We start from the raw sequence: 14965 nt of genomic DNA, 5'->3' as shown, positions 1-14965 counted from the left end.
GCCTAAATTGTCGATTTAAATAATGTATCTTGCTTCATAACGTATCATTTTGTGAAGCTCTACAATAAAAACTCATTAAAGTTTGCGGCTTTATTGTGGCTGGTGTGAAAATGTTTGTGGGGAACTTTCCCGTCTCTCAGCCTCCCCTCACCGACTCGTCACACCCATCGCCATCCATCAGACAGGTCCGAGCAGACAGACAAAATTAATTAATCCTGGCCCAGAAACAACAAACACCTCTCCGCTGAGGCTCGCTCTCTAATAAAGAGATGCACAAACACTTAATGAGACACACGCAGCAGGAACGCCACACACACTTTCTCCATTAATCCCCACGTCGCCGGATCCTTGGCGTCCAACCCGCAGCAAGCAGCGGCTGCAGCTGCCATAACTAGATGCTTTGTGTTTGGTCACACCGGTGGCTCTGGTCCGGCTGCTTGGCAGAAGACCAAGTCAAGGTACATTTGTTTCATGCTAGGAATCAGATTGACATTTATTTGACTGCTAAAAACACCATTTTTCTATCCATCCATTTTCTAACACCCTTGTCCCTCAGTGGGGTCGGGAGGGTTGCTGGTGCCTATCTCTAGCTAACGTTCCGGGCGAGATGCGGGGTCACCCTGGACAGGTCGCCAGTCTGTCGCAGGGCAACACAGAGACACACAGGACAAACAACCATGCACACACACACTCCCACTTAGGGGCAATTTGGAGAGGCCAATTAACCTGACAGTCATGTTTTTGGACTGTGGGAGAAAACCGGAGTACCCAGAGAAAACCCACCATGCACAGGGAGAACATGCAAACTCCATGCAGAAAGACCGGGAATCGAACCCAGAACCTTCTTGCTGCAAGGCAACAGCTCTACCAACTCCGCCATTGTGCAGCCCACTTGCTAAAAACGCATATTGTAGAATTAAGTGTTTAGTTTAATATAGTAAATTACACACTAAACGGTTAGTATGTATTTTGCAGACACATGGTGGCATTTTATAGCACAATCAAGTAACTATATGTTGCCTTCAGTTGCTGTACATGTCTAATCTGGCTTAAAAGAAACTTGACTTTGTGATTTAGCGCGATGAAATTGGGCCTCTGTCTCTTTAAGAAACTCCTGCTCTTTCGGAAACTTCAGGGAGTCAGCACGATGTCGCTAATCTATTAACCCTTTAAAAATGTTTTTACCAGCATTGCACTGAGAAGCATAATGAGCTCAGCTTTGTTTCAAACTTGGAACTACAGCTGCAAGGAGGAGCTAAGTCTACCAGGTGTTTGCTCAGCTTAATGGTTGCCATGGAGATTAAAGAATTTCTCAAGCATGCATGAAAGCATCAAGGCAACACTCTGGGTAAGATTTTGATGAGGAAATAACATCATAACATGATGTAAAGCTAAAAAAAGTCAACACATTTTTAAAAATCTTTTCAGACACCTGTTATCTCTGACAATTACTGTAATATTTACATCAGCTCCAGATGAAAACCACTAACATTGTGGCCATAAATACTATAAGAGTCATAAGTCAATAAATGAAAAAAGATCACATACAAACATCAGCAAACTGATAAAACTCAGGCAGAAACGCAGCAACCTTTTTTATTTTGAGTGAAACAGACAGAGGTAAAAATCAGGTCAATCAAATCTCGCTCTTCGACAGGTACCAGGAGCTGCTGGGTCTGTCCGCTGAATCCCACCACCGTTTCTTTCAGGATGTGAAGCTCCTAATGAAGACGCAGTTAAGCGATTTGGGGAACAGATGATTTAGTGAGAACGTCATTATTCCCCGGCTCATGGCTCACTTGAGTAGAACACGATATTCATAATTGCTGTCAGAATCAACTTGTGGCAGGCTGCTATCAGGAACGTGAGAGGAGCTAAAATTGAAAGTGTCTCCAGAGTCGGAGCGGCGGGGGAATACAGAGTGATCAAATTAGTTCCGTCCTCCTGGCGGTTTGTAAACAGCCGCTGATCAACAACATTGTTTCAGTTTGGGGGGTGGATGACATGAGAGGCTCCGGAAACACACCCATATTCACAACGTCTGGGTGGGAACACTTTATACACACATACACACAACATGTCTGAGAGACACTTATGGACAAACACGCACACACACACACACACACGCGCGCATGCACGCACATACACACACACACACCCCCACACACACACACACACACACACACACACACACGCACAGCCCCACACACACACACACACACACACACAGAATTATATCAAATATAGGTGAGACAAGAGCACACGTTCCTTGTCATTTACTATATTTATCTATTCCCTATTGGGTCATTAAACGTTCCATGATGTAGTAAAATGCCTCCGTTGTTTTCGGGGTTTTTAACGCCAACTCCCTACTTTGGATAGTATTTTAAAAATATTGAAATGAAAATTTGCAAAACATTTCTACTTGAAACAAAAACAAAGGCTGATCAGGATATCTTTAATTTAAAAATATTTGATATAGAGCAACAAATACAAAAGTATTTTTCAAAATAAACACTATCAAATCATTGCTCAATCTCTCTTTTTGTACCGTTTTAAATTTATGTTTTCCACTTTATGGTAACACAATTATAAACGTTCTCACAGAAATATTACTATAAATGGCACAGACAGCAGCCCTAATATTGACATTGTTAATCATGGGTTTATTGACGCCGAACCAATGAAGGTGCTGCAGCCTGAGCAGCAGTCACACACCGGTCAGCCTACAAGGCTTCGCTGTGTGTCCTTGTGTGAGTCCATCTCTGCATATGTGTTTTATACAAGATGTTTGAAGTGGAAATAGGAAGGCACACCAAAGAAGAGGCAGGTGCTTAAAGGCAAAAGCAAGGACAAAGTCCTCAGCCAGCCGCTGTGTGCTTTGAAATGAGAATATAACAGAATATTAAACGGTCTCTGCCGCTGCCTCACTTTAATATTTCCCTGCATTGCCACAGTGACAGATAACTATCACAATAAAAGCCCAACTGTCGCACGTTCCCTTTGGTGGCATCTTGTCTTTCACTCAAACCCGTGCCATAATCACAGTGTCCGTAACAATGTCTTTGTAATTTAAAATTCTTTCATCTCAGCCCCTTGATTCTGCTCACCTTTCCTTTAATTTATCCTCAGTGTCTTCTCGCTGACACGTAGGAGAGTTTGCTGACATGAGTAAAAAAAAAAAAAAAAAAAAAAAAAAAAACGGCCCTGAGCCTCAGTCAATCCCTCAGTGACTTAAAAAGCTAATAATTGTTGTCTGCCGGAGAGGGAGAGGTGAAGAATGACAAGACCTGCCAGGAAGGCGCACCTTTAAACCGGCAGAACACAAACCTGCTGCCAGTTTAATCACACAGCATCTGGAGGCCGGGCCTGAAGAAGCAGCTGCAGCATTCAGAAGGGGGGGATTGATAAATAGGTGCTTTATTGTTTACCAGCTCATCTTCCAATTAAAAAGAATCTAAAAACATTCCAGAGAAATAGGTAGATTTTATTAGATTCCATTATGAAGCTGAAAGAGGATGGCAGTTCTATGCATATTCAGAGTTGTCATTTGCATTTTAACATTGCCTCCTTTTAATGTTCACTGTGCAGAGCAGAGTGATATATCTGAAATCAGTTTTCAAAGACTTTATATATCACTTTAAATTATGAAGGAAAAATCCCCAGAAGAAAGGCTGTAAAACATCTTTACAATGTATGTGTTCGCATCCACCTGAATAATATGTAGTTGACCCAGCTGACGGGTCCGGGAGAACCTGGAGATGCTTAAAGCAGGGATCGGTTGTAAAACAATGTCACAAACTTTGAAGAGCTCAGGATTGTTCAGTTCAACCTCTGCAAATGGAAAGACTTAAACCAAAAACCTACCAAGACATGGTACTTTACAAGGTGAAGAGAGCATTAATCAGAAACTCTCACCATATGTGAGAAGCTTGTGGGACAAAACCCAAATGTTTTGACCAAAGTCAAGCAGTTCAAAGATGCCATTACCAAATACTGAGGAAACGTTTATAAAGTCTTGAAATTGAAGATGTTGATAAATAAACCTGTGTCATTATTACGATACCTAGCATATAGTAATCATTTTGCTCATTTTAGCTGACCTACAATAAGTAAGCCTTTTCATTATTCAACTTCAGAAAGCGAGAAAAAAAATGTGTATTTCTTTTTATTCAAAGTATTTAAACTTCTGGTTTGAACTGTACCTGCAGTAATGGTCCTTGTTCTGCTGCTTTGGCCTTACTTAGTTCAACCAAAGTAAAGGTTAACAACTGCCAGGAGGATATTTTGTTCTTTCCCTGTTCAAGTTATTAACCAGTCAAATGACTGGTGTCTCATCAAATTCGACAAAGTCTGAAATCAAAATTAAAAGTGAAATTTTAGGCGATTTTGGGCTTCATTTGAGTCATTTACTACAAAAGAAAAGTTTTAAGTCTTTCTTTAGTAGCCAAAAATCAGACAAATAATCAGACAAAATAGCAGCACATTATTAGCTTTTGAAATTCCCTTACATCAAGAAACATGGGTCAGAGTAACTTTCAACAAGTTTTTTTCAGAGGTTCTCCATTTAACCCACTTCCTGTCAGAAACCACTGACCAGGAGATGTTTGGGATCCTCAGGAAACTTCCAAGGTATTTCATTCATATCTGTAAAGGTCCACAAAGGGGCGCTAGTGATGTACAGAACATTTCACGATAAGTTTCAAAGTTAGCGTGAGTGTTTGATCTGGACCCGATTATCTTTAGCTTTCACTTCTGAAAGGTTGCTCTTGGATATTTTTGGTGTGATTTGGCACAACTTAAATCGCAAATAAGAATAACTGAGTGGAACTTTAAATCTTCTAAACTTTTACTCTTTCAAATCCACCGCTGAGAGAATCACGAAAACCTATCGGAGAATTTTGCTTCCACAAGGCCGTGGTCCGCTGACTGAGCGAGTACAAATCCACCCAGCAGCCCCTCCTTAAAGATATCCCTCCCACTTATTTTTAGGTGTGTGTGTGTGCGTGGGGGTGTCCGCGTGTGTGTGTCCGCGTGTGTGTGCCTGTGTTTCAAGCTTGAGTGAGCCAGCTGAGCTGAGGTGTTGTGACCAAACTAAGTGTGTGTGCCTTATATCAGTGTGTCCTCAATCGCTCTCACTGTATGGGGCACTTAAGTCCAAAGGCTCACAACACACACATACAGTAGCCACCTGCACGCATCTCTGCACACCCACACACACACCCACACAAACTCAGTGTTTTGATGAAAACTCAAGTGGACCAGTGGTTCAGTCAACCTCCCCACCAACGTCTCTCCTCTCTTTTTCCCTTCGTCTTTCATTGCTTCTTTCCCTGTGACACTTTTGTGCATGTCACGCAACCCTGTGCTCTCTCCTACACACACACACACACACACACCCACACACACACACACACACACACACACACACACACACACACACACGCACACACACACGTGATGTCAGACTCTCAGCCAAAGCCCTGCACCTTTGTCAAGGGAAAAGCACTTAAGCACGCTCATATACACACACATACTCTGCATCCACGCACATCCGTGTGTGATTTAGGTTTTTTTTTTTTTTTCTGCCTTCACCCTTACTGCTCACACGCACATGCATTTACAAACCCTCACTCTGAACCGCCTTCCCCTCACCATCTCGTGCCATGCTCGGCTCTCTGGGTCTTGTATGGTCTTGAGTGTGCGTGACAGTGGCTGGATTTGGTGAGGGTGAATTAGCACAGCGACCCAGTTTGTTACCAGAGCAGTCGAGGCGTCATATGCCTTTACTGCATATGAGTTTGAGTTTACTACTTCATAGTAAACTCAAACTTACTATGAAGTATATATATATATATATATATATATTTATAATTAAAAAAAAAAAAATTTTATTGCTTGCTTCCATTTTTACAGTTGTTCGCACTCACCTTGGAAACCATCGACGGACCTCTCTCCTGTTTCTGTCTAAAACCATTGAAAGGGCGGTTTTTCTCTCACAAAACAATGTACTTGACTCAAACCAATCTTGGTTCAAAAGTGGCCGTTGCACTCAAATGGCTCTGTTGAATAACAGAAGTCAAAGAAGAAGCCAGACCGACAAGCCAAGTCTTCAGTACTTGTCCTATTGTATCTTTTGGTCCATTTGGTCCATACTCCTACCTTACTGGTTGGTACTTTGTGACAGTTCTACAGCTCACCACATTAAACCAGGAGTTCCCCAAGTCTACGTACTAAGACCTCTTCTCATACGTCACCCTCTCTGGACCAGATCATCCGACCACCCCAACTGCAACATTACAATTAGATGGATAACATCCAGCTCTTAGCAGTAACAGTTGCCTGTCTTTATGGTGTATCAGCATTAATCAAAGCCCATCATCTCCAACTAAACCTGCTGCTCGTCTTCCCAACCAAACCAAGCTCATAAATGACCAGATGACCTTTTAAAGATAACTTTGTCCCTCTTGCTTGTTCGCACCAGTTCACATGGCTAAACTTAAAGTACTTCTGGTGCAGTCTGTGGTTATATTCTGCCTTCACTACTGTAACACCCTTCTAAACCTCTGCAGGTAGTTTAGAATATGGCAGCGTATCTTGTCTTCAATCAGCCTAAACGTTTTCACGTCACCCCTCTGCTTTGAGCTCCACTGGCTACTGTTAGCCACACGAGTCAAATTCAAGCCACTGATGTTGGCCTACAAATGATTTGCTTGGACTCTTGTGTTTTTGGCTTCGTTTTTGACAAATGACAGCATGTTGTCTTTTATTTCACTTGTTCTTCTGATGTTGTAATTATCCAACTTTAAGACCTGCTTAGGAACAGGTGGTTATTTATTGTGTTTCATGATAACTGCATATGGAGACTATCATCTTTTTAAATACACTTTGATGCTTTTAAAACTGCTTTGATGTGAATTGCTAACTCTTGTAATAGAGAGAGGGCGTTTTCCTCCGGGCCGAGGCGGGCGACGCGCAGCAGAGATTTATGAGGCTGCAGGAGACGGAGCGCAGGGAGCGGGAGGGAAAGCGGAAGGAGATGCCGACACTGCTGTGCTCCGTGTCTTGTTCGGCTCGTTTAGCTGACAAACTGCTTTTAGGTTTTAATTATCCATCACTCTGTGATTAATAGTTTTTAATTACTGTAACCAATGACAATTCTGAAAGATATTTAAGACTCTAAATTAGGCTGGATAATCACAATAACAGAAAGAAAGAAAATAAAAAAAGAACAAAAAAGTGAGGATAACAAAAAAATTGCATTTTGAGTAAATGTCCTTTTTAAAGCAGGATGAAAAAGCATCAGAAGCTAAACTGTTCTCAGTATTTACTGACTTCAGAGAGATGTTACTGTAGGCTTCAGAAAAGCTGTTGACCGGACCTTGAACCTCTTTACCCAAGTAATCTTTTTTTTTCTACATCATCCCGTTCCAAGCTTCAAACAGACTTTTTGATTCGTAGGAAAGGTTAAAACCTTTTTTAAATTCATGTGTTGCTTCAAAGGCTTTTTGCACTCTGCAGACACTGCTGCTCATGCTCAGAGCACAGAGGAAGTCTTCAGACAGGTGAATGGAGTAACTGATGCTTACACGATCATTTTTTCACTGAGAAAACAGAATGCTTGAGAAGTTCAGCCAGTTCAAACTAGTTTTTATTTTATTTTTAATTTTTTTCTGGAGTTAAGAGGTTGGGCTGAAGCTAAGCTCAGGCAGATAAATGCTTTCCTGACCTTGTCATGAACTTTGCCTCGCTCTGGGCCGTTTAGGTGTTCAGCTGTGCATACAGGTAGGAGTTTTATTTAAATGAGCAAGACAGTGGATGTGCAGCACCTCTGGTAACAGTTTCTGCCAAAGCAAACTGTGTGCTTTAAGTATGTGCTGGTCATTTTGCCCCTTCACCATTTGATGCTTTGTTAGGTTTGGAAATCTTACCGAGCTTTTTGTAAGACCCACATCTCTACCGAACAGTTGTAAGCTCCGGCCCGCCAAGGTGACATTATGCACCTGCTTTGAAAACTATTGATTTGAATTAATTTTTAAAGGAAATGTTTTTTAGACTCCAATTGACTCTTTGCACATGCAAACGACCCACTCCACCATGACGGACATTAAAAAAAAACCAATGTGCGCCGACTCCTGAAAAGATTGTCAAAAACAGACAGTTGGTTGCCTAATTTCACTTTTATTTAAATGAATTCACTAAAAAATGAGTTCAGCGGCACAAACAGACGAGGATGCAAACCAAACTCATTATTTTATTGTGAACCTTTCGATAAGCAAAGGCGACGAACAGCAGCTGTCAGCCTTAAGGACCAGCAGCCCTCTGTGTACTCATGGCTTTGGAGCGAACACATTTCACAAGGTAAGAAGATCGACAGACATATACTACATAAGTGAGTAAGATCCAATCAAATATTGGTGATTTGATCATAAAAAGGTTCTGGGTCAGATGAAACATCTTGCTGTCTTGTTCTCTAGCAGTGCCTCACCGTCCTAACTTCATGGTCCAAGGCTTTTTTTTTCTCTCTATTTTTTCCAAAAGTGATTTTGGCAATAAAATCACCACCTCTTTTTGTGTAAAGATGATTTAGATAAAAATAAATAAATAAGTCAATATTTTTGGCCTCCAGGTGAATAGAGCTGCTGTCAGTCGAAAAGTTACAAGCATCTACCAGGACGCTTCCTACGCAAGGCATTCACCTTTTGGTAGGAGACCTTGTCAGATTATGTTGGAGAGAGTATATAACCAGGGAGAGTGATGTCTGGGTTTTCCTTCTGGACCTTGACCCCATGACCTGATCCCAGATAAACAAAAGACAGTGAGTGGGTAGATGGAAGTGGACAATTCACAGCCCACTTTTTCAGAGATTGCAGAGTGGAAAAATCCCTCCGTAATGACCTGCTGTGGAGACTAAACCTGCTTAACGATTGAGATCACAATGGGGAGCCTTTGTTTCACATTAGCCACAATAAGCAGGTGGGTCAAGTGGGAGGTGAACTACTTTTGGAAATAGTCCAGTGTGAGATCAGCCTCAGTTGAACCTTCCCATCTGCTCAGTTCACTGTACAGCCATGACTAATGAATCACCGACAAACGTACAAGGCCTGTGGATTAGCCATGTTCCTCCGGTCCTCTCTCTTCTCTGTTCGACACAACAAATGCAACAGAATCTACAGTGTGGATCAGTTTTCCATACAGAATTTTCCCAAATCGAGCAAATCCACAAAGAGAGCAGGAATGAATTTGAACTGACTTACCAACGCAGGAGTCTCTGTGCTCTTCAAAGCCAGCTGAGCACACGCACCGTCCGATTGGGACCAGCCACTCGCCCTCTGCGCTGCAGTACATCTTAGGGGTATCCCTCTCCTCAGCGTGGTCAACGCACTGACCCCTGACCTCCACCAGCGAGGATGAGTCGGCCCCCGTCACTACGTCCGTGAAAACTGCCAAGTTGCGGCTGATGCCCACGCAGCGCTTGTAGTAGACCCGGACGGAGGTGAGGGCGATGCAGGCGCCGATGTCCTGGAAGGCCAGGTAGAAGCCCCGTCTGCTCAGAGGGCCCACCCCTCTCACCTGTGTCCAGAGAGGAGTTGGTGAATACCAAGTTCAACATATGAAAAGTATCCACAACCTTACATGTTTCTTCTGTTTTTACTTTTCAGATTATCAAGCAAATTCTTACATCAAACCAGGATAAGTGCAACGTTGAGTTTCAACACAATATTTTCAATGATTACAGAAATAAAAATCTATCCAAACCATGCTGGGCCTGTGTGGGGGTAGAAAGCAATCAGCCTACTTAATAAATCTTAAATTAGCAGATTAACAAACATGTTTTGGAACGCTCAGCTCAGTTTAACCATGACTGCTTGTGGTTTTAATCATGAAATCACAAGAAACTGTAGCACCTGTCTGCCAACATGAAGAGGGATGAGATTAAAAAGCAGCAAAACATCTAAAAAAAAAAAACTTTAAAAAATTGAGGAACAAATGGTCAAAAAATAGCCAGTGGTGGTGACTGTGACAGGAGTGTGCTGTTGGTTCAAACTCCATCTGTCTCAGTCTTTGCACTTCACCCGCTTTGCCTGCTGGTGGTGGTCAGAGGGCCCAACAGGTGGCGCCGATGCATGGGAGCTTCACCATCTGCACAAGGGCAGATGTGGCTACTATCTAGTAGCTTATCACCATCAGTGTGTGAATGTGTGTGAATGACTAAACGTAGTGTGAAGTGCTATGGGGTCCACCAGACTTCACAAAGTCTGGTGGACGTAGCATTATTCGAGTTCAGGCCATTTACCATTTAAGCACCTTGCTAGATTAATAACTTCAGCCACACCAAGAACAAAATTAGTGTTTGGATTTTATTTAGAGGTTTCAGAGATTATGGTAAGTGTTCTGAAAAACAAATCTTTCATTCTACTAGTTTTAAAAACTGTTTATCATTTTCTTTTCTACTACACACTGATAAACTGTGATGTGTTGTTCTGTCACATAAAGTCTTCAGAGGAAAAATTGAAATTTCTGACCAAATGTGAGAATCTGCCCTTTCTTTACATCCAGTCGTTTCACTTTGCTTTTAGATTTGTGAGTCTAAAGCACACGGATGCTGCTGCAGAGGGCTTCCAAGATTCTGCTCAATAAATAAAAAATCCAATTGGTTTACTCGCTGTAAGTATGGTGTATGCTTTGACACTTTTAAAAAGCATAACAACCCTTCAGAAGATGGTGTGGCTTTACATTATGTGCACCAAAATCAACCCATTTCAAAAGGCATTACTTTTCTCATGTCTGAGTGTGTGCAGAAAATCAGCTTTGCAGGATAAGGTTGGTGATTTTATTTTTCGCTGTCAACAAATCAGACTTTAAGTGCTCCACCACAGAAGCATTAGGCGGCACTTATACATGCCAGGAGTCTAACCTTAACAGGAGTAAATGGGACATTTCTTGGGAACTATTTTCGTGGGTGGATTAATCCACTTTTAAGTGAGAAATTCTCACAGCCACACTGTTGTATGTGGGACTGAATAAAAATAAACCATTTACAGAGTGTGTGTGTGTGTGTGTGTGTGTGTGTTTGTGATGGATGAAGAAACATATTGCCACGCTAGGTCTGAAGTGTTTTTAATAGCTCAGTGGCAACACTGGGAACTCTGAGAAACCGCCCAATACATCAGGCTTGAGATGATCTATTTGGATTCTTATTTTAATAAAACGAGCATTAAGAAAAGAAATATTGGGACATACAACAGAAAAGCTTCACATTTCTCATGTTAAATTACCGAAGGAAGAAAAGGAAAGATGGTAGCTATATATTAAAAGCCAGATCATTGGAATAGTTTGACTAACTTATCTCTACTTGAGTCTGAAGATTATAAACTACAAATCTTCTCTGCAACAATTTGTTAGTGTGTCTGTTGTATTAAATTTGCACCATCCACTATTAAATTTGAAGCTAAAAGAAAAGAAGAGGCTCTTCAGGAGTGTCTTTCATTGTAGAACAAGTAAAATTAACGACAATATTACAACGTTTATATTGGCCAAGACGGAAAAAATAAATAAAAATCAAGTACACTGATTCCCTACGTTCTGGTGTCAATGTAAACACTGTTTCCTGTTGAGCAGTTTTCAATTTTGAGTTTTTAATCTCAAAATTTCTGAGGTTTAAGATGGAAATTTACTCCCTTTTTTCCATCTACAACGGCCCTAATACGTCGTCATGACGTCTGCTTTGAGTCCGAGTTCAGTCCACCTCTAAGGACTAACGTAAGCTCAAGTTTTTTGGGGACATGAATGCTTCTTTTTAAAGGTTTTGTTGACTCTAGTGGCCTTTATTTGAAAGTAGCTTGACATACAGCAAATGTCGGTAGGCTGGGAATCGAGCCTGCGACCACTGGCACAAGGACTAAGGCCTCAGTACGTGGGTTGTGCTTTGCCCCTGCGCCACCACAGCAGCCCCTTTGCTGCAGTTTCAATTGTCTTAACAGTACATGTGTGTGAAGGGTGCGGTCACCTCATCATTTAGACTTTGTTGTTTTGTTTTAAAGGTATTTTTGGCTCTAGTGGTCTTTATTTGAAAGTGCTATGACAGGAAAGAAGGGAAATGAGAGCGAGGGAGGACAAAGGTCACCAGCCTGGGATTTGAACCGGCAACAGCCGTGTTGAGGACTAAGGCCTCCTTATGTGGGTTGTGCTTAACCCTTGCTCCACCACAGCACCGCAGACTTTGTGTTTTTTAATCATATTTATGGATCTAAGAGTGCCCCCAAGTGGTCAGATCAGCCAAATCAGTCATACGAACGTCAAGCCCTCCATTTCACTTCAAGCACTGAGTGAATCTTGATAACACAAAACATCTTCATGGTGAGTGTGTGTGTGCATGGTTATTTGTCCTGTGTGTCTCTGTGTTGCCCTGTGACAGACTGGTGACCTGTCCAGGGTGACCCCGCCTCTCGCCCGGAACGTTAGCTGGAGATGGGCACCAGCAACCCTCCTGACCACACTGAGGGACAAGGGTGTAAGAAAATGGATGGATGGATCTTCATAGTGCTACATGAGATGAAGTAATGCTGCAAAGTGTGAGCAGCAGTCGTGTAAATGCACATAGTTCATACCTCAGTGTTGAGCTTCAGTCTGCGGACCCCCAGGTCCACGCCTGTGAAGCTCTCGTCTGCAGCAATGGTGTCGATCTTAATGAACTGGTTCTCCCGTATGGCTGAGCCCACGGCTCTGTCCGACTCATAGTAGAACAGGTTGAAGGTTTCCTGGACAACGGACACAGAAACAACAAGCTCTGAGCATGTGCTATGAGTTAATAGGTAAAGAATGATTACGTCACATCATAGGAGCATACATCAGGTTTCATAGAAGAGCAGAAGAAATGTGTTGCACCGAGTTTCCCATAATCCAGTACAATGGTCTTTTACTCTGTGTACCTTAAATGTTAATTATAAAAGGTGATTTTTTTTTTACAGTCAGAATCGTCAAATGTTCATTAAGAAAACATAAAAGCCTTCGTTTGTCATAACTGTGATAGACATCGCTTAACAGTTTTTCCAAAGCATTCTGTAGAACTGTGTGAAAAAATTCAAACTGTTTTTACTTTACTGGATTTTGTGATGTTAAATGCAAACAGATTAGAATAAAGTAAAAAAAAAACAAACAAAAAAAAAACACGTATTTATTAAGTAGGAAAAGGATAAATGATTTTTTTTTTTCTTTTACAACTAAACATCAGAACATTGTGTTGTGCATTTGTAACGACCCCCGTTTGTTCCAACACCCCTTAAACAAAATCAAATTGCCTTCAGAAGACACCTGGCTGGTAAAACCTGGTTCATGTGTGAGTAATTAAATATTAGAGGCTCCAAAAGAAACTTGAAACTAGGATGGAAGTTGACCTTTTTGAAAAGGTCAACTTCCATCGAGTTTGACTGAGTATGAATGAGCAAAAACTGTAGATGTGCAAATCCAGTAGATACAAAGCCCAAAATACTCAATATAAAGTACACACTACACAAAGTATTTACTCAGGAGGCTAAACACAAATTCACACCAAACTTTTCTGATTTGTATTTGTTCAGGTTGTTGAAAACCGTGCATCCTGTGACTAGTGTGACTAGTCACAGTACTGTGACTAGTCACACTAGTCACAGTACTGTGACTAGTACTGTGATGTACATATAATATTACTCAAAGTTTCTGCATATAATATTGGGCCTATAAATATTACAAATTTTACTGGATGATCAATTGTCCCGGAAATGATTGTGATAAACAATATTGACAGTATTGTTGCTTTTGAAACCATTTTTACGTAATATAGTGGTTATAGCATAATGTAAGTCCACCGTCAGAAAGACTAATAATTCTGTACACAACACTGGAAATGGACAACATTTTAAACATCCAAAAATAAAAAATAACAAGGAAATAAAAAAAATTACCATTGATAAATATTTTGGTTTGGGAAAGGGGGATTTCTTCTACAATTTAGCCAACCTGCTTAGTTTTAGACTGTGGGGAGAACAAGCAAACCCTAAAGAGAGAAACTCTGAGTCAGGATTAAACCAGCAACTATTAGCCTCAGCGCTAACCATCAAGCTGCCAGTGAATAAACATATATCTGTATAAATATTCACAGCTGATGAAAAACATACATCCGCAGCAGGGAGGCCGTGTCTCCACTCAGATTTTTGTTTACACAGTTTAGAAAATAATCATGTGTAAATTAATTAATGCTGACGGTGATTAGCCCTAAATGACATTCAGCTGCCTCAGCTGACGTTGACTTAAGCAACATTGCTTAATTGCGTTTATTTTTTTGTTTGTTTGTCTTCTAAATGTCCCACTTGTCTCAACTTGCAACTCTGGGACAAGACAAACAGATAAAAAGAAGCACAGTCTGAGTTGAGTTATTGCCAACTACTCAAGGATCCGATTCAGACTGGACATGATTGAAGAGCCAAAGACGGGTGAAAATCACAGCATAAGGTAGGTACGGTAAGGTATTTTTATTTATACAGCACATTTTCAGCAACACAAAGTGCTTTACAGGGATTAAAAGGAAATACAAGCAAAATAATAAACTAAAGGAAAGAGCAAAGAAGAAAAATCTAATAATGTTGAGCCAAAGTAAATAAACTAGATACTCCTATTCAGGGTTGGTAGATGAGTATAAGTAACTCTCCTCTGATCTAAATCCTTTTCTGGTTTGGAAGAATAGGAGTCTAAAAAGTAGTTGCTAAGGTAGTTTTTCTGGGTTCCAAGATCCAATCCCTGTTCTGGTTTGGTAGATAAGTATATAAGCAATTATCCTCTGGTCTAATTCAGGATAAAGAACCAACAAACTGTATCAACTACAAAATGTGCAGTTTATATGATAGCAGTTTGCAAACATTGAGTTTTACTGAAAGTTTATCAGATGTGGGTTTGAGTGCTTAAAATGTAGGTTGGGTTTGGATCCACA

General features: G+C 41.0%; 1 protein-coding gene across 4 annotated transcripts in view; it reads right to left on the bottom strand.

Moving 5' to 3' along the window:
- The window catches only part of epha8 (eph receptor A8), a 130161-nt gene that overhangs the window by 46943 nt on the left and 68253 nt on the right, over window positions 1-14965 (bottom strand). For all 4 annotated transcript variants that reach the window (XM_008410260.2, XM_008410262.2, XM_008410261.2 and 1 more), the window contains exons 5-6: window positions 12612-12761; window positions 9258-9573 (exon numbers count right to left, since the gene is read on the bottom strand). In XM_008410260.2, the coding sequence (XP_008408482.1) occupies window positions 9258-9573; window positions 12612-12761 (466 nt within the window). The remainder of the gene's footprint in view (window positions 1-9257; window positions 9574-12611; window positions 12762-14965) is intronic.

This window comes from Poecilia reticulata, linkage group LG5, assembly GCF_000633615.1.
Source record: "Poecilia reticulata strain Guanapo linkage group LG5, Guppy_female_1.0+MT, whole genome shotgun sequence".
Lineage (NCBI taxonomy): Eukaryota > Metazoa > Chordata > Actinopteri > Cyprinodontiformes > Poeciliidae > Poecilia > Poecilia reticulata.
This window is presented reverse-complemented; position numbering and strand designations above follow the sequence as displayed.